The following is a 20,359-nucleotide window of genomic DNA, read 5'->3' on the forward strand; positions in this document are numbered from 1 at the left end:
AGAAAGTGCCCTCATTTGTTCAGTAGCCGCATGTGGCGAGTGGCTGCTGTCTTGGACAATGCAAGATACGGCATTTCCATCATCACAGAGGTTCTACATGAACAGCAGTTCTGGATGGTACAGTATTCCAACACTCCAGACTCACCATGCCTTTGAGGTCCCTGGAAATCATACACTACAAGCATGAGGCACTGCTAATATTTTAAAGCTGAGGCATTTAAATCAAATTGATCTAACCCTTCAGAAATCCTTCAAGTGTTCTCAAGCAGCCTTTGAAGCATATGGATATAGTATCCTCCCCTGCCCTTTCCACCTCCAGAAGCTCCGTGAGCTGGGGGCTTCTAATGACAACCATCAAGTGCATTTTATTATATATTCTGCTTCAAATGGTCAACCCCCTATCGTAAACCCACTTCTAACCCAGACATCCCCTTTGTATCTGGCCAAATCACTTAACCTCTCCGCTTTAGTTTCAGTGAGAACAATGCTCTTACCCTTTTAGGGCCTGCAGACTTTAATGAATGCGTGGGAATACTTGGAGAATGAAAACCATTCTAAGTGTTCCCATTATTCCCTTGAAAAACAAGCAGTCAAGCCAAACTGATACTCTCCTGACACAGGTGAGCCTGAAATTAAACAGCGAAACAGAGCTCAAAATGGCAGTGTCTGGGTGGCTCCTCAGATCCCTGGAGCATAGATCTGTGTTGAGATCAATCTAGCGTTCAGAGAACAGATATCTGACCCGCTGTCAAATGAGAAAATCAGTGCTTGTAGCCAGGTCAAAATACAGGGCCAGCCTATTCCTCCAAGACTGAGGCCATCGGCCAATGGTTCAGATCCTCCCAACACCCCAAATGTAACCCACCAATGTTATAGATCAGCCCCGGGCGGTTTCCTTGCTGGATGACTTTCAAAGCTCGGACACCATTGCCACCATCCAGGGAGAAGCGCTGACACCAGCCTGGCATGCCTTCGGGATGAATCCCCCTTCCGACCCTCATCGTGCAGCTGTGGGGCAGAAAAGCAGAGAGGTATACATCCACCCACAAGAAAGTCTTATCTACCTGTTCTCATCAGGAAGCGCCCAGGGGGCCATCACCCAGTCAGAGCTCTATCACTGACACTCATCCTCACTTCCATGTGATTCCCAAGCACAGTGTGAAAATTAATTCGTGGTCAAAGCACTCCCTTAGAGGTAGCTGCAACACAGCAGTGAATGAAATGTACTGACATCTCCCTCCAAACACTTTCGAGCACTAGGACTCTATGAGCATGATACATGAGGAAATGCTACAATTTTAATTCTCTAAAAATCAAAGATTCAAGAATAAAAGCCTTACAAAAGTATGGAAGGAGACAGAGCTATAGCGCATTGCTTCCAAGGACTAATACTGTCACGCTGGCAAAGCACTGGGTAGTTTGGCAAAGACTCCAGAACCAACTCCTGAATGTGTGCTCCAGCTCTACCACGAGCAAGCAATGTATCCTTGGGCAAGTAAGTCTCTCTCTGAGCCTCAGTTTCCTCCTCTTAAAATGTAATAATATTTCCTGCTCTCCTCAAAACACTGGGATGGGGGGGAGAATCCAGAGATGGTCAACATGGAAACACTCTGGGAACTGGGAATTGCATGGGGAAGATAAACTCTGTGACAAACGTCCAGTCTTAGCCCTCAAACTGTCAAAATCCTTTCAGAAACAAAATGAGACTGGGCTTGCTGAATGTGTCAAGTGCCGGCTGTACCTCCTACAATAGCCAGAACGCTAATTGACTCCAACACTAATCTAGCGCCCAACCCTCCCTGGTAAACATATCTGCTGACATGTAGCACTCTGAACCCCTCCTGTGAAGCTTTCAGCAAAATTCTACAGATAACAGTCCATGGCATGTTAGCAGTATAACACACACCCATTTATCTTTGGATTAAGGATATAAGTTAGAAGACTCTTATAAAAAAGCATAATGTCAGAACCAAAACAAAAGTAATGTTCCTACCGCACAATAAAAAGATATGTCACCTAATCCTCACAATTGTTCTTTTTCCCCTGCCACGAAACACACAATGGCACGTTATGGATTTCAAAACCTTTTACAAACAGCCCCAGCTGGATTAACAGGCTGAAGGTTTTACCCAAGGGCCAGTCTGTCTGCTCTCTCATACCAGTTCCTCTGCTGGTGCTAAACGTTCCCAGGGGAAGAGAAACTGTAGAGCAGAGACGGGAAATGTGTAGGTTTTTCTCCACTGGCAGTTCTGAATAGGAGAACTACTTCAATGCATGTAAAATAAAACTAGTTTTCATTATAAACCAACAAATGGTTTATTTTTAGTATCAAATAACACAGAAATTAGATCCCAAAAAAATCCCATTAGGTCATGGTTCTACTTCTCTGCCAAGTCAGGATTGCTATCTACAGTATATTTCTACTTACACAGATATATTATAGCCTTTGCTAGTTTCTCCCCTTGCCGAGAAGCTTATTTCCCCTTCCCATAAATAACCGTACTCACAGGTTTGGCTGCTCTTTGTCAGCATAGCAGAATAAGAGAGGGCTCAGGCTCCGGGCCAACTCATGCTCCTCAAACTGGCCGGCAGTATCTGTCTTTGCATTGTCCTGTCTGAAGATCAGTGGTAACCCTTTACGAAGGAGGGGAAAAGTTTGTATCAATCCCACCCAGTCTACCCATGAAAGATGTAAAAGATAAATGAAAAAAAACACCATCCAGGGGAAAAATACTGAAACCTGAGTTTATTTAGTGGGCTCAGTCCATTATCAAAAAGGACAGTTTTGACTATGATGAGGCATGTATTATGGAAGCATGAGAGTTCAGCAGCTTAGACTGCTGAAGTAATCTATTTGCATTGGCTTCGCTTAGCTGAGCAAATATATCCGAATTCCCCTAACCAATGCCAAAGACCTTGGACAGCCTCTTTGCGTACCTGTTTTGTTAATGAGCCAATAAGGCGCGGAAATGAAGATCTTTAAGGATCCTTCTGCTCGGCACACAATCCGGATGGTGAGGTTTAGCTGTCGGCGGTTTATGTCATAGAGTCGCATCCTCACCATATAGTTTTGGGTCCCAGGTGGAATAAGCAATTCTTTACAGAGCGGAAAGTTCTCCAACGACACACCTAGAGAAGGTACAAGCTACTGTCTTTCTGGATCCTCACTTGAATTTGCCAAAATAAAAGATAACAAAACTAAATCGGACTTCTTTTGGAAAAATCATTAAGGATCTAGCTGGCAAAAATCTCAAAGGCCATGTTTTTCTCTAGCGGGGTGACAATAACCACGAAGCAAATCAGAAGGCCTGAAGTCACAGAGAGCCCATAATGAGGATCAAGTCCAAGAAGCTAACAATATTGGTTATGATCATTGGGAGTTTGCTGTACATCAGGCCCTGTATTCGGTGTCTAAAATATAGGAAAGCAAGCATAGGGCTCTGTAGCCAAACTGCTTGGCTTCAAATCCCCAGTCTGGCTTTATCACCTGTGTGATGTAGAACAAGCTTTCTAACCTCTAGTTCTCATCTGCAAACTGTGGTAAGAGCAGCACCTACACGGCAGGACCCTAATGAAACGTGATGATTCAAGTAAAGCCTGGCACTGAAGACCAGGAGCACCGGGAGACAGGAGAGGAGCTCAGGACACATCTGAAGAAATGTATTTCACAAAGGTGAAAGAGCTACTTTCTTTAGCATTGAGTATCATTGCACTACTTTTCCTTTCTAAAGTAAGCTTGAGAGGTTTATCCGGTCGCTGGTGTATAATCTTGTCACTGTGGGACACACAGTGAGTCTCAACGTCCTCCCCTGTAAAACGGAGGTAACACCTATCTGAGCCTGAACCATGTCTGTGAAGATCAAGGAGACAATGCAGTGAAAGCAGTCACAAAACTGGAAAAAGACAGACATCCAAGTTGTTACTACTTCAGTGTGTGTGTGGCAGTCATAAGGAAACATTTCCTGCTCAAACTTCAGAAGCACCCGCTTAAGGGCTGCAAATAGGACAATTCTGTACCATGTTCACCTTATAACTGAGAATTATTTGTTGCATTAAGCAGCCTAACCTCCATTTCTTCAGTAAAATGGGACAATTAACTAATTATTCCTCAAAATTACATGTGTGAAAGAGCTGACTTATGTCTGGAATACAGGAATGTTTAGCAAGTGTTTGGTCCTTCCCTGAAAAGATGAGACACGTGACTTTGCTCATTTTATAGCCAGGAAAAAACACAGTTGGAAAAGATGGAACAAGATCCTATAAACATGTATTAAGTGAGCAGTGTAAGAGAAAGGGCTCTGTTGAGTGCTTCCTCTGTAAACGTTTTGGTTTATTCAGGTTTTTTTCTTTTCAACTCATAACTGCATTGAGGGGCTTATGAGCTATAACAGGTGCCACAATTTCTCCAAGATGTGTATCAGAGAGTCACCAACTAGTCATTGATATTTTCATAGGATTACTACAAATGATGCCATGGCACCAGCCTTACCTAGTTCGATGTTCTGGGATGTATCAGCTGTGTGGAGGGCTGTCTCTTTGCCAGGCTTCAGGGTGCCATTAATTGGCATTCCTTTCAAATAAAAATCGAGTTCGCAAGGCAACAGGTTGCAGATCACCACCGTGGGCAGGAGATATATGGTATGCCCAGGCTGTCTAAAAATCTGTTTTGCACTGTCAGAAAATATGTTTGAGGGCATGTAGTCTGGATAGTTCTCTTTCTTTATAGCCACACAAAATCTATAAAGACAAAATGGTATGAAAATTATAAACCTGAATGAAAAGAAGTTTTTCTCCTTAGCTGAATAACGTTAAAATGGTTCAATAAGTCAGTAAGGTTTGGCATTTTAAACAAATACATCTACTGAGATGTAATATACAATAAAACTTTATGATTTTAAATGTTCAGCATGATGAGTTTGGGGAATTATTTATACCTCTATAACCACCACTCAAAACAAAATTATTTCTCTCTCCAGAAAGCCCTCTTATGTCCTCTGTCAAGCAAGTAATCATTTCCTAGTATTTATTATTATAGATTAGTTGTGTCTGAGCTTGAACTACATAGAAATGGATCATACAGAGTGTACTACTCTCTGTGTCTGGCTTTTTTTTTTACTTCATGTAATGCTTCAATAAGATGCAGTCATGTTGCTGTATGCATTATATTTGATTCTTTCATTGCCTAGTAGTATGCTGTGGGGTGGATTATTATTTATTCATTAGCTTGCTCATATCCAATAGGGTCGTTTCTAGTTTAGGAATACATAAAGCTCTTGTAGAATACATTTGTGAACACATACCTTCATTTCACTTTAGGTGCATACCTAAAATGGATTTGCCGGTCCTTTGCTTTTTTAAGAAATTTCCAAACATTTCTCCAAACTGGCTGTACAATTTCACACTCTCATCAGCTACTTATGAGAGCGGTAGTTGCTCCCTATCTTTGCCAACATTTGGCGCTACACATCTTTCCTCCCTTTATCCACCGTAGTGAGAGTAAAGCACGACTTAATGATCTTCTCAAATGATTAAGGATGCTGAGCTGCTTCTGTCAGGAATTTCTACATTTTCTTCAGTAAATTGTCAGTTCGGGCTTTTGCCTATTCTTTTCATTAGGTTAGCTTTTTTATTGTTGGTGTTCTATGTACAATCCTTTGTCAGACATATATATTTTTTCCAATTGTGTGGTTTATTCCTTTTCTTATTGGATTTCTGAAATTTTTCTTTGTTGTTTTAGTGCTTTTCATGTAAAAAATCTTTACCTGCCCCAAAGTCTCTTGAAACAATCGTTCTGAGTTTTACATTTAGGTCTATGACCCATTTGATGAATTTTTCCAAGTGAAGTAAGATAGGAGTTGAAGTTCACATTTTCACGTGGGTATTCACTGGTTCCGTCACTGTCTGTCTAGAAGACTCTCCTTTCACCCACAAGACTGACTTGGCAATTTTTGTTGTTGTTGTTTTTGTTTTTTCTGGTACCGGGAATCGAACTCACGACCTTGCGCTTGCCAGGCAGGTGCTGTGCCGCTGAGCTAAATCCCCAGCCCCTCTGACTTGGCATCTTTATTGAAAAATCAGGACTCCGGCTTCTAGATGTGGGTCCATTTGTGAATTCCTTTATATTCGATTGGTCTACATTTGTTTTCATGCTAATAGTGCAGTGTGATAATTACTATGGCTGTCAGAGTCTTGAAAACAGGTTTTATAAATCCTCCAGCTTTGTTCTTTTTCAAGGTAGCATTAAATATTCTACATTTCCATGTAAGTTCATAATTAGCACCTCTATTTCCTTAAAGCAGCCCATCAGAATTTTCACTGTTGGGTTATACAGAATTATACTGTTGTGTCTTCAGATCAATTTACTGAGAATGGAAATCCTGGCAATACCAAGGCTTTCAGTCCATTAATTTGGCATAGCTTTCCATTTATTAGGTCTTCTTGAATTTCTCTTGGAAAGGTTTTGTAATTTCTAGGGTGGAAGACTTGCACCCAAGACTTAAAGACTTGTTAGACTGAGTCTTGGACATTTAATGTTTTCTGATGCAACTGTAAATGATATTTTTCTAAATATCACATTTTCTATTTGTTCATGGCTAAAATACAACTCATTTCTTTCTTTTTTTTGAAACAGGGTCTCACTATGTAGTCCAGGCTGGCCTTGAATTCACTTATATAGCCCAGGCTGGCCTCAAACTCAATGGTACTCCTCCTGTGCTGGGATTACAGGTATGCACCACCACATCAGGCAACAACTGATTTCTATAGGTTGATCTTGTACTCTGCAACCTTGATAAATTAGGTCTAGTAATTTCTTACATATTTTATGTATCCAACTGCATCATTTGAAAATAGCAATTTTATTTGTCAGATCTTCATACATTTTCAATTCCTTCTTTCTTTCTTCTTTATTGCAATGGCCAGAACTGCTACTATCATTTTTTCTTTTTCTTTTTTTTTTTGGTTTTCTCCGGTACAGGGAACAGAACTCACGACCTTGCACTTGCCAGGCAGGCGCTTCTGCCGCTGAGCTAAATTCCCAGTCCCCTTTTTTTTTTTTTTTTTTGGTTTTCTTGAGATAAGGCCTCACTATATAGTTCAGGTTGGCCTTGAACTCACTTTATAACCCAAGCTGACCTTCAACTCAAGGCAATCCTCCTGTCTCAGCCTCCCAAGTGCTGGAACAACAGATATGCATCACCACACCCAGCTTGCTACTATCATACCTAGTTCCTAATCTTAAGAGAAAAAGGCTTAATGTTTTTAAAGATTAAAAATCTTTTTTATAAGTACAGCACGGTGGTGTACACCTATAATCCCAGTACTCAGGAAGCTAAGGCAGGAAGATCACTCCAGGCCGGCCTGGGCTACATAGTGAGTTCACGCCCAACCTGAACTACATAGCGAGACCCTGTCTGTGAAACAAAACAAAGTATGTTCACTTCTGTTCTTAGGTTCCTGCATGTGATGAACTGAATGTCTGTTTTGCCCCCGAATTCCTATGTTGAAGCTCTGGTCCTCAATGAGAAGGGATTTGGAGGTGCCCATCTCACTATCACCTGGTAGAGGTAATGAAGTTTCCATGAAGTCATGAAGGTGACGCCTGCACAATGGGAGTGGTGCAAGAGGAGGAGGAGAGCCCCGAGAGCATCCCTCTCTCTGCCACCTGAGGACACAATGACAAAGCGGTCACCTGCAGGGAGAAGGCACTCTCCACAGCCGAATCGGCACCCTGATCTCGGGTTTCTTGGCCTCCAGAACTATGAGAGATAAATGTCTGTCTTTTAAGCCACTCGGTCTGAGATGTATTGTTACAGCAGCTCAAGCTGGACGAAGGTACTTAAGCATTACCGTAGATGAGCACCGAATTCTCCCAAATGCTATTTTTTGTATTTACTGAGATGATCTGGTGTTTTTTTCTCTTTTAGTCTCTTAATGTGGTGAATCACATTTACTGATTCTCAAATGTTAAGCTAACCTCACATTTCTGGGGTAAACTCCACTTGCTGAGTTCTATTTGGTGATATTCTGTTAAGGACATTTGCCTCTATTCATGGGGGTACCAGTCTGTAGGTCTCTTTTCTTATTATACCTCCGTCAGGTTTTGAAATCAGATAGAAACTGTTTCATCTGTTTTCTGAAGGATCTTGCGTAGAACCAGAACTACTTCCCTCTTGTACTGGATTGATAACTGGTGGTCAACTTATAACCTCCAGGTGAACTGCGTAAGAGTGGTGCTGGGTGTGGGAGGCCCACCTGGGGACTGCTGCCAGCAGCGTAAGAGGCAGACCTGGAGAAGCAGAAAAAGGCTGTTGGGAGCTGAGAGAGGCTGCTGGGAGCTGATGGAAGCTGTAAGGAGCTATTGGTTGTTTTGGAGGAGCTCATCATGCTGGCTTTCCTGATGAACTTGGCTGTTTTCATCCTCCGAGGAGCTCAAGGGCCTTTTTGGCACTGAGAATGGCTTCAGTTCACTTTGGGGGAGCTCTGGTCCTCACTCTGAGCATCGCTTCCTGGCTCCAGAGGGCAAGATGGTGAACTGTCAATTTCCTGGGAAGGGTTGCTGAGTAGGCTTCCCTGTTGGGAACTTGGCCATGTTCAGCATCGGAGGAGCTCGGGACCTCACTGTTGCTGAGGATGGCCGTGGTACCTTTCGGAGGAGCTCTGGTTCTGAGCATCACTTCCTGGCTCCAGTGCAGATCCCTCAGCCTGCTAGCACAGCTCCTTCATCCCACTGACACAGACTTCCTACATTCCACCACTGACCTTTAGGTCTTCGCAGTGCAGATCCATGAAACAGGCCTGCATGAGATATTATTATGGGCTCTAGGCCTCCAGTTGGACTTGTGGGAGGCATTGTTATGAGCTCTATGCCCCCGGCTAGCTTCCTTGGTCTTAATGTGTGGACAGATTTCCTGCACTCTCTTGTATATCATCCTTTATGTAACTATATAAGTAATCTTATAAAATATTTGTCCTGTATTATATTGTTTCACCTTGCAAAATAAGCCCCAAACCCTAACACCTCTTAAATGTCTAGAGAATTCACCAGTGAAGCTATATGGGTTTTAGGGTGTTCTGTATGGGAAAGCTTTCTTTATAAATTAAACTTTTAAAATAGATATTGGGATATTTGAATTTTTCTGTTTCGTCTTTGTATCAGTTTTGGTAACTTGCCTTTTTAAGAAAGGTGTCATTTAAGTGTAAAATTTACTGGCATAAAATTGTCCTTATTTGTTTTTTATCCTTTTAATGTTTACAGGAGCTATAATAATGTCTCCAGTAACTCTTTATGTTTTCCCTCTTTTCTCCTTATCATTCTTGCTAGAGTGTTATTAAATCTATGAATCTTTTTAAAAAGCCAATTTTGGAATTGTTGATTTTATTTGTTTTTTAGTTCACTGATTCCCACTGCTTCCTTTTTTTCTATTTCTTTGTTTTTAATCTGCTCTTCTTTAGCCTTTTGGTTTTTTTGGAGACGGAGTTTCTATCTTAGTTTAGCACTAAGCTGCTAAACTGCCCAGGCTGGACCTGAGTTTATAATCCTCTGTCTCAGCCTCTGAGAATGCTGGGGTTACAGGCTTTTCCTAGCTTCTTTTTCCCCCCCGTTTGTTTTTTGAGACAGTTTCAGCTCAGCCTGGCCTCAAACTCATATGTAGCCCGGGCTGGCCTCAACCTTGCAGTGATCCTCCTACTTCAGCCTCCAGAGTGCTGGGAGTACAGGTGTGCACCACCACGCATTCTCCTTTCTAGCTTCTTAAGGTAAAAGATCATATTGGTAAATTTACATCTTTCTTATCTTCTAATAGGGATACTGAAAACTGTAACTTTCCCCCACAAGAACTGCCTTTGTGGTGTACCCCACATTTTAACATATCTGTTGCTGCTTTTGGGGGATTTTGGTCTACTACTCAATTCCAAATATTTCCTAATTTCTTTTGTCAGGGATTCTTTCATCCCTTTGTGAATTTGCTAGGCATTTACTAGACTCTAATAAATGTCCAATTATATCTATTACTAGAATCTAGTTTAATTCTACTATGATCAGAAAATATATTCCGTATCTCAGTTCTTTAATGCCTATCGATCTTCATTTTACGGCCCAGCAGACAGTACGTCTTTATGAATGTTCCACACACTCTTGAAAAGAAGGTACAATCTGGAGTTGTTGACAGAATGTTCTCCAAGTGCCAAGTGGAATAAGCCAGATAAGAGCATTGTTCAAACCCCTTGAATCTTTTTTAACTTGTTCTACAAATCACTCAAAGAAGCTGTTAAATAACCAACTACAGGTGTGTGCGTGTATCTACTCTTCTCCTTAGTGTGCTAACGATTGGCAACTCCGGGGAAGGGTCTGTGGAACGCCTTTGTTCTTGTACTTCTGTAAGTTCAAACTCAATGAATGCCTGTCTTCATTATAAAGAAAACTATCCCAAATAATCTGTTTACAGTCTATATTAAGACTAACAATCAAGTATTTTTTCCAACACTGAATCTAGTAACATATTACATAAATCTTTAGAACAGAAAAACACTGACTTAAATGCTTAATTCTTAAGTGCTCTAGTCAACAGTAAGTGCATGAACCTTTATTCAAAATATTTAAAAATCTTTCATTCAAAACACTTCCAGGCCCAGGATTTTGCTTCCCAAATTAGATACCGGAATTGGTTAGTCCCCCTCCCTCCTATGTCCTCTCTTTATGCTGATTTACACATATAGAGCTCTAATCCCACGCGTGCGAAGAGCACGTTTGGTGGTGGTTTTTCCCTTAAATATTAGATAAGGAACCAACAAATGTTATCCCTTGAGTTCTCACAAACTCTAACCAGAGAACCTAAGGAATAAGAACTGACTTCAGGGCTTTAAATAAAACTGAATGCACTGCAAAGGGTCCCTGGAGGAAGAACCCTGGCAGAACCGCCACGAGGGCAAAACCAAGTTACAGCCATGGCGCAGCCGACCCACCTGAAGAAGCGGCTCTTCTCCGCGTCCATGCAGTGGCACTCTCGCTTGCTGCTACTGACCTCTGCCGTCTTCACTACGTTGGTCCAGTGAATCGGGGCCTTACAGAAAAACACACCCAATCCTTTGGGCCGGGCCTGCAGTCGCCAAGAAGTGAGGTGTAAAGGCACAGCAAACGAGTCCCCTGGCATGACAGCGGGAAGCACCACTGGCTCTGCCACAGAAACAAGGGTTAGCACTCTCAGGCGACGGTCCTCCTCCCCAGAGACTATCTTAGGACAAGGGCAGAGGCTGTGAATGCAGACTGCCTAGAGACACACTCCCTGAGAAGGAGGGGTCAGGACAGCAGTCAACAAGTATTTACGGGCCAGGTATGGTTGCACATGCCCTAATCCCAGTACTCAGGAGGCTGAGGCAGGAGGATCGCTGTGAGTTCGAGGCCAGCCTACACTACACAGCGAGTTCAAGCCCTGCCTGCACTACATGAGACCCTGTCTCAAAAACACAACCAACCAACAAACAAAAAAGCCCACAAGAATTTTGGGAGCATTTACTGTACTCTAGAAACTGAACGTACTGTCTGGTGCTGATGGGCTGTCCAGCCTCAGTTCCATTGGGGTCTCAAGTCTGTTCCTCACAATGAGAGCGGATCGGACAGTGATGACTTTCCGGGCACTGCCTTCCATAGTCACTGCGAAGACCACTCGCACAGGGGGCAGTGCGGAGAACTGTGAAGGGGAGACAGGAACGGAAGAGCTGTGCTTCTGAGCAACACCAGCAGAGAGTCTAAGTCAAAGCGCGACCGCTACTGCAACTCCTCAGGGCAATCAGCGCTCTACCCTCAAGCCGCTCAGCTCCAAAGGGAGTAAACGTGCTACAAATACACACCACACAAAACAGCCCATTCTAAAGGTTTCCACGAGATTATTCTATTCAGATGTGCTATACACTGTGCAGCGAAGAAATGCACTCCTGGCCTCTGAACACAGGACAGGGAACTCCACCTAAGACGGCAGTTAGAGCCTCTCCAATTTCCCAAACTCCCCGCTATTTGTCAGAAAGGACCTGCTGTGAGTTTCCCTCCACACATGACGCCTTTAGGCTTCCACACGTCAGCCCTTGTGTGGAAACTGCGGACAAGATTTATTTCCAACCCTTCCAGAGGGGGTAAAATAAAGATCTGAGCAAGTAAAATCAGAAAGGCTGAGGCAGGACCATTCAGCCATGAAATGATTTATCACCTGTGGTATTTTCCTCCCAGATTAATGGCAGGTTAAGAAAACATGCCTAGAACACTAACAATGGGTTTGGTACTGCCCAAAAACACACAGGGAAACAGAAGGAAGTCTTCGGGGAGGAAAACTGTCTTTGTAAAACCCAGAGACTATGCAAGAAAGAGTAGTCTGTAGGTGTTTCTATCACAGCCACAAATAACTTTTCTCGAAGTGTCACTCAGTTTGCGCCCCAGGCCCCTCTAGGCTATTTGCTGATATGCCTACAGAAAACTAACGTGTATCTCAAAGCCCTTTAAATACAGACTTTGCTTTCTTCACAATAATATTCCAGATTCTGTTTCCACAGTCATTCGCTTATAAACAAGATACCAAGGTTCAGCAGCTCAGTGAATACAATGATGAGAAATAACTTATTTTCGATCCTGGGCTGCAGCAGGACACGACATTTACACAATCACATGTGTCTAATCACACATTCAACACACATTCTGCACTACTCCCATGTGACAGGCACCTTTCTATGAAAAATCCCGCATGAAGGACACCCAAGAGAAGGCCTCTCCAGGCATTACTCTCCCAATGCCAGGACACATGGACAATGCTTTCTATTGGACAAATGAGTGACACCACATGAATGTGCTTTATTCTGTCAATTTTTTTATTAAAGCAAACAGTGTGTGAAAATCAACCTAATTAAACAGTGAAACAAATGCTTCCAGAAAGTCCAAATGAAAAGGCAAAATGTAATTTTCTGAACTGTTTTTAGAGTGACATAAACCTAGGCACACAGCATCATCAAATCTTAAACACAAGCCCAATAAAAGTCAAGGCCAACAACAACTGTTTGAAATCACCATATTGTTGCTTCCAGGCTTATCTTAAATTTCACTTTTCAGCCAGGCATGGTGGTGCACACCTATAATCCCAGCACTCGGGAGGCTGAGGCAGGAGGATCGCTGTGAGTTCGAGGAAAACCTGGGCTACACAGTGAATTCAAGGCCAGCCTGAACTACGTGGTGAAACCATGTCTTTAAAAAAAAAAAATTCACTTTCAACACATGTGTCAAGGCAGAGAAATAATAAGCAAATGCCTGAAAAAGTTTTTTAATGTCACCTTATAATGTTTCAAAGCCAATAAGAAAAAAAGCTTGGTATTTTTCCTTCTTACTTACTCGCATTACCCAAACATATGCAACTCATAGCCATACAAGGTCACATCTCTATTTTAACTTAGAAAAAAAAGGAGACCTTGGACTAAAACATCTGCCTACTCTTCTTTACTGTAATATTCACACTTAGTCACATGCACCAAGCGGGGGGGAAATACTTTCTGATACATTCTTGGAACCCGAAGGTAGTCATCAGTAGCAAAGGGCAGAGATAAGTTCCTATCACACATTCAAGGAGTCCTCTGCTCATCAAGAAATATGCACGTGCATATGGTACAGGGGAGTGTATATGCTTAATGAACAACATGACCACAGGAAAATCATACTCACATAAACCTGGGGATGTATAATATTGGTTCTGCTGCCTGGGCTGCCAATCTAAGAAGAAAGATTCAAAGTCAGAGTCAGTGTAGACCTAAGACAATAGGTCACATTAAAACAATGACAATGTAATTTGCTTGAAAGGATCACATTTGGAAATCCTTTCAGGTAAAGTATGCTGCTATGAAGTTAAAACATCTCTTCAAAGACACGGGTAAAACAACCACTTGAAGTACAGAAAATCTCTCCAGGCCACATCCTTAAAAAAGTACTGAGGAGTCAATCCAGACATGAATTTAGGGAAAAAAGTAATCTGGGGAAAAAGAGTTTTCTCCTTGGAGAGTAGAGTTCCCAAGATGGGACATCAGAGGCTAACCATGCAATGAACATTTGATTCTACATTTGAAGAATGGTGTTCCCCAGAAACATGTTTTACAAGGAAAACAAGACCTGAGGAGAGCTGCAATAGCTCCGCAAACTTGCAGTTCCCGCTGGCTACCCCACATATGAGTGCCACTATCCATGAATATAACATAAGCACCAGCGCAAAATGGTCATGGCAGATGTGTCAGCCACAACACCTACCTCCACCTGCACACAATGGCCAGGGACGCTGCCCACACCATCCCCAGGCTGGTCCTGCAGCCCCCAGACTACAGGCCAGAGCAAAACTAAGGCAAGATTTTGCGAGCACACGTGTGATCAGAAAACAGCAGACAAGAGATATCTCTCTGCAACAGAGAAGGACTTGGCCACAGACAGAAAGATCAAGAAGCAGTGTTATAAGAAACATTTTTTAAGTACATAAATTAGGAACTACAGAATACAAAATCAACATTTTAAAAAATCAATAACTTTTCCGTATATCATTCACAATAGCTTCCCCCGACAGAAAAAAAAACATTTACAGATGAACCTAAACAAAAAGGTGAAAGACTTCTACAATGAAAATTACAGAACATTAAAGAAAAAAATTGAAGAAGACACCAGAAGATAAAAAGATTCTCCATGTTCTAAGGCAGAATATTGTTAAAATGGCTATAGTATCAAAAGGAATCTGTAGATTCAATGTAAACCCCATCAAAATTCCAATCACATGTCTCACAGAATTAGAAGAAAAATTCTAAAATTCATATGGAAACACGAACGAACATACCCAAAACAATATTAAGCAAAAAGAACAAGGATAGAGGAATCACAATACCCAGTTTCAAGTAATAGTACAAAGCCACAGTAACAAAAATAGCACGGAACCAGCATAAAAGTAGACACAAACACCAATGTAATAGATGAGAGAACACAGAAACAACATAAAGAGAAACAAGAATGATGCTGCAAAAGGAAAACAGAGATGGAGGAGTCCCCAAGATGGCAGAGTGGTAAGCAGCAGGGAAGGAGCCTCTCCAAATGTTGCCATCCAGACGCTGGAATATAGCAACCTGAGGTAGACAAGAGGGAGGGAAGTGGGTTCCGTGGACCCGGGAGGGTCTGAGGTACAAACTGAAGCCCACACACAGGGTGAAGGGACAAACTTTAAAGAAGAGGAAGGAGGTACCCAGCAGCGCCTTCTCTCTAAGATGGGGCTCACTGCACGAGAGAAGCGATTCAAACCTGTGGACATATGGTGACTGCTGGTGACCCCACTGGCCTCCACAGAGAGACACAGCAATGCAGGGGAGCACTGAACTTGAGGGACTGCACTAACTGGCAGTGAGTGCTGAGGGCTCAGTCATCCCACGCAAGAGAGCAATTGGTGGAGCCATCTTGGACAGGGGCCAGCTGAGCTCAGAACTTAGAGCTGCTTCTGGCTCCATCTAGCTGCTGCCAGCTGGGCTCAGGCCCACAGAAGGTGTGCTGATGGCTGCAGGCCAAATGAGTCTGGACTCACCCAGAAGGTGCAGGCTCGCTGAGCTTATCCACTACCTTGCCAAAAAGCTACTGCTAGACGGCCAGGATAGATCAGCATGGATCTGTCTCCACACACTGTCTACCAGTGACAGCAGAGATGAACCTGGAAGTGGACTTTTTCTCTTACTCTCTCTCTCTGATTTGTTTTTTGTTGTGGTGGTTTTGTTTGTTTGTTGTTGCTCTTTTTTTCTCCTTCATTGTTAGATCTTGTTTTTATACGAGCGTGAATGTGGTTTCTAGCCTCTGTGGCTGCTGTTCTATCATTGTTCTTTTTGTCTCTTCTTTCCTTCCCTCCAGTCTTCTACACCAGTTTCCCAAAGTTAGTGTGTGATCCCTTCTTGTCCTCCAGCCTTACTTTCTATCTCTTCTCCTATCTCTGTATTTTTCCCCTAATCCCTTTTAAATTTTAACCCCTGCGGGTAAAATTGACATACTAAGGACTTACACATTGCATATAATGTTCTGATCTGTTTTAGATTTTGTTATACAACTACAAATCTAGTTCATATGGTTAAAGGTGGCAAATTAATGGTTACCTAAGTTTGTCATTTTCTAGGCTGTGACTGTTGCTACTGTTATTGCTGATGGTACCACTTAAGCCAAAAGTGACATAATTATTCTAAATAGCTACTCTTCCTGGTATTCCAAGACTGAGACTGACTAAGGGTCATAGAAAATACTGTGGCACAGTGCCAAAGAACCAGGGGTTGAGCCAAACTGGCAGCAACTTCTCAACTCCAACAAACTGAAGACATAGGATTTTGCAACAGATTTGAAACCCAAAACTCAGTTACACCTAGAAGATACCTCAGAGAAGTAGTTATTTCCTAAGGGTTCTAAATACTAGCAATAAAGCAACCCACCATAGGCAGTTTACAAGCATCACCCCAGGAATTAAACTAAAAAAAGAAAACAAAATGAGAAGACACTTAAACAAGTTGCAACCCCAGATATCCAGTTCACCAAAGGCAAACCCAGGGGGCAATGAGGTGGGACAATCCAAAAAGCCACCTGCCTGGCCTCTCTGAAGTGGTAACAACAAAGCAATTGAATTAGGCACTAGAAAACATCAAATCACAATACAGACAAAAAAAAAAAAAAAAAAATCGAGGCACTTAAGAAAATTACAGAAGCCATGAATGCTCAGCATAGGAAAGAAATGGAATCCATAAGGCAGATTCCAGTAGATATCAAGGAGAATAAAAATTCTAGTGTATCTGCTGCACATGAAGGCAATGTGAGGACAAGATCTCAGATATGGAAGACAGGCTTGAGGTTGGCAGTCATGAAGAGAAAGCATCCTTAAAAATAACAAGGGACCATGAGAAATTAATGCAACAGCTGCTAGATCCAGCCAGGAAGCATAACTTAAGATTGACTGGAGTCAGTGAAAAAGCAGGAGAGAGCACATGATATAGAAAAACTGTTCAAAGACCTCATGTCACAAAACTTCCCTAGAAGGGAAAAAGAATTTGATATACAGTTAAGTGAGGCAATTAGCCATGATAAAAAAAAAAAAATACAACCAGGCATATCATAATCAAGATTCCAGAAATTCAACCCAAGAATCTTAAAAGCTGTTAGGGAAAAGAAACAAATCACATATAAAGGAATACACATCAGAATCACAGCTGACTTCTCAGCACAAACCCTCAATTCAAAGAGAGCTTGGAAAAGTTCTCAACTTAACATATTTCAAGTTCTAAAGGAAAACAATCTTCAACCTAGACTGATGTACCCTGCAAAATTATCTTTTAAAACTGATGGAGAAATAAGATACTTCCATGGCAATGAACATCTGAGGAAATTTATGACCGCCAAACCAGCATTCCAAAATGTTTTAAAGGACATTCTAGGAAGAGGTAACAAGGACTACAACTCCATGGACCCCAACAGAAGTAATCCACCAGGCAAGGCAAACAGTTAAACAGAGGGAGAGCACAAAAGGGGGGAACCAACAACAGGAAAATAACACGACAGGGAGAAGTCAATACACATCCGTTGTAACCATCAATGTCAATGTCAATTCACCAATCAAAAGACACAGCCTGGCAGAATGGATCAAGAAGCAAGATCCAATAATATGCTGCATACAAGAAACACATTTAATTCAAAAAGAAATTAAAAGACTGAAAGTTAAAAAACGGAAAATAATACTCCATGCAACAGGAACCCAGAAAAAAAAGCAGGGGTAGCTATTCTATTTGCAGACAAAGTGAATTTCAAGCCAAGACTGATTAAGAGAGATAAAGAAGGTCACTACATCCTTATAAAGGGGAAAATCCAAGAGGAAGAAATAACAATCATAAATATATATGCAACAAATAACAGTACACCCAACTATATAAGGCAAATATTAACTGACCTGAAAATTCAAATAAGCACTATTACATTGTATTAGGGGATCTCAATACCCCACTGTCACAGAAAGACAGACCAACTACACAAAAATAAACAATGAAATATTAGAACTGAACCAAACTTTTGAACAAATTCACTCAGTAGATGTCTATAGAGCATTCCACCCCACAACATGAGAATACACATTCTTCTCAGCTGCACACAGGATGTTCTCCAAAACAGACCACATACTAGCTCATAAACATGCTTATGTAAATGTAAAGGAATTGAAATTATCTCATGCATATTATCAGACCATAGCATAGTGCAATGAAATTGAAAGTCAATGACAAAAGAAGCCACAAGAACCTCACACACACATGGAAATTAAATAACACCCTCCTAAACAACCAATGGGTAACAGATGAAATTAAAGAAGAAATTAGACAGTTCCAACAATTAAACGATAATGTCAATACAAAATATTAGAACTTATGGGACACAATGAAAGCAGTCTTTAGAGAGAAATTCATAGCAGTGAAAACTCTTATCAGGAAAACAGAGCAAGCACCAATAAACAACTTAATGGTGAACCTCAAACTACTAGAAACAGAAGAGCAGGATAAGCCAGAAGTTCATAATAGGGAGGAAATTATAAAGATCCGAGCAGAAATTAACGCATTGGAAACAAAGAAAACAATACAAAAATCAATAACTAAAAGACTTGGTTCTTTAAAAGATTAAATCACATCGACAAACCCTTATCCAACCTTACCAAAGAAGGAAAAGATTCAAATCCACGTAATTAGGAATGAAAAGGGTGAAAATGAAAATTACAATGGACCCTGCAGAAATCCAGATCATCTACACGTACTTTGAAAACTTGTACTCTAATAAGATGGAAAATGAAAAGGAAATAGATTCCTAGATATATATGAACTATCAAAGCTGAATCAAGCAAACATAAAAATCCTAAATAAACCAGTATCAATCAATGAAATCAAAGACATAATTAAAAACCTACCAACAAAGAAAAGTCAAGGCCCTGACAGATTCACTGCTCAATTCTACAGACATTTAGTAAAGACCTAATACCACTACTTCTCAAACTCTTTAACAAAATTGAAAGGGAAGCAATACTCCCAAATTCATTCCTGGAAGCAAGCATTACCCTCATACCAAAACTGGAGAAGGGCCAAACTAAGAAAGAGAATTACGGACCAATCTCCCTAATGAACATAGATGCAAAAGTCCTTAATAACATACTGGCAAACACAATGCAGCAAATCATCAAGAAAACTATACACCATGACCAAGTGGGATTCATCCCAGGGATGCAGGGATGGTTCAACACACATAAATCAATAAATACAATACACCATATTAACAGAGCCAAGCACAAACATCGTGTGATCACCTCAGTAGATGCAGAAAAACTTTCAACAAAGTCCAGCATCCATTCATGACAAAAATCCTAGAGAAAATTGGACTAGATGGTCTTTATCTCAATCTGATAAAAGCCATCTATGATAAACCAACAGGCAACATCATGCTCAATGGATGAAAACTGAAAGCTTTCTCTCTAAAATCAGGAATAAGATAAGGATACCCACTGTCTTTACTCTTATTCAACACAGTCCTGAAAACTTTAGCCAGAGCAATTAGACAAGAGAAAGAAATAAAAGGAATAATGACAGGAAAGGAAGAAGTTACATTATCATTATTTGCAGATGACACGATATTCCACATAGAAGACCCCAAAAACTTCACTTAAAAACTGGTAGATTTAATAAGCAAATTCAGTAATGTAGCTGGACACAAAGTCAGTACTCAGAAATTAATAGCCATTCTGTACACGAATAACAAACTCACTAAGAGAAAAATTAGGGAAATAACACCTTTCATAGTAGCATCCAAAAAAAAAAAAAAAAAGAAATACCTAGGAATCAATCTAACAAAGGGTGTAAAAGACCGCTACATTGAAAGCTACAGTACTCTAAAAAAGGATATGGAAGAGGATATCAACAAATGGAAAACTATCCTTTGCTCTTGGGTAGGAAGAACCAATATAGTGAAAATGTTCATACTTCCAAAACTGTTCTACAAATTTCATGCAATTCCTATCAAAATTCCAACAGCATATCTCACAGAATTAGAGAAAACAAACCTAAAATTCATTTGGAACCAGAAGAGACCAAGAATAGCAAAGGCAATTTGGGAAAACAAAGGCAAGGCAGGGGGTGTCACAATCCCCAACTTGAAATTATACTATAAAGCTACTGTGATAAAGACAGCATGGTACTGGCAAAAAAAACAAAACAAAACAAAACAAAACAAAAAAAACCAGAAAGATCAGTGGAACAGATTAGAAGATGCAGAAACAACTCTAGACATACTCAGCCGACTTTATCTTTGACAAAGGTGCCA

At 41.1% G+C, this 20,359-nt stretch overlaps 1 protein-coding gene across 6 annotated transcripts in view; it reads right to left on the minus strand.

Moving 5' to 3' along the window:
* The window catches only part of Vps13d (vacuolar protein sorting 13 homolog D (S. cerevisiae)), a 256,478-nt gene that overhangs the window by 128,090 nt on the left and 108,029 nt on the right, over positions 1-20,359 (minus strand). For 5 of the 6 annotated variants that reach the window (XM_005403951.2, XM_005403955.2, XM_005403954.2 and 2 more), the window contains 7 exons: positions 13,694-13,741; positions 11,537-11,687; positions 10,963-11,173; positions 4,490-4,737; positions 2,938-3,129; positions 2,508-2,634; positions 866-1,008 (listed from right to left, as the gene is read on the minus strand). In XM_005403951.2, the coding sequence (XP_005404008.1) occupies positions 866-1,008; positions 2,508-2,634; positions 2,938-3,129; positions 4,490-4,737; positions 10,963-11,173; positions 11,537-11,687; positions 13,694-13,741 (1,120 nt within the window). The remainder of the gene's footprint in view (positions 1-865; positions 1,009-2,507; positions 2,635-2,937; positions 3,130-4,489; positions 4,738-10,962; positions 11,174-11,536; positions 11,688-13,693; positions 13,742-20,359) is intronic. The other variant, XM_013504225.1, reaches the window with a different exon arrangement.

This window comes from Chinchilla lanigera, unplaced genomic scaffold, assembly GCF_000276665.1.
Source record: "Chinchilla lanigera isolate Chin_1 unplaced genomic scaffold, ChiLan1.0 scaffold00085, whole genome shotgun sequence".
Classification (NCBI taxonomy): domain Eukaryota; kingdom Metazoa; phylum Chordata; class Mammalia; order Rodentia; family Chinchillidae; genus Chinchilla; species Chinchilla lanigera.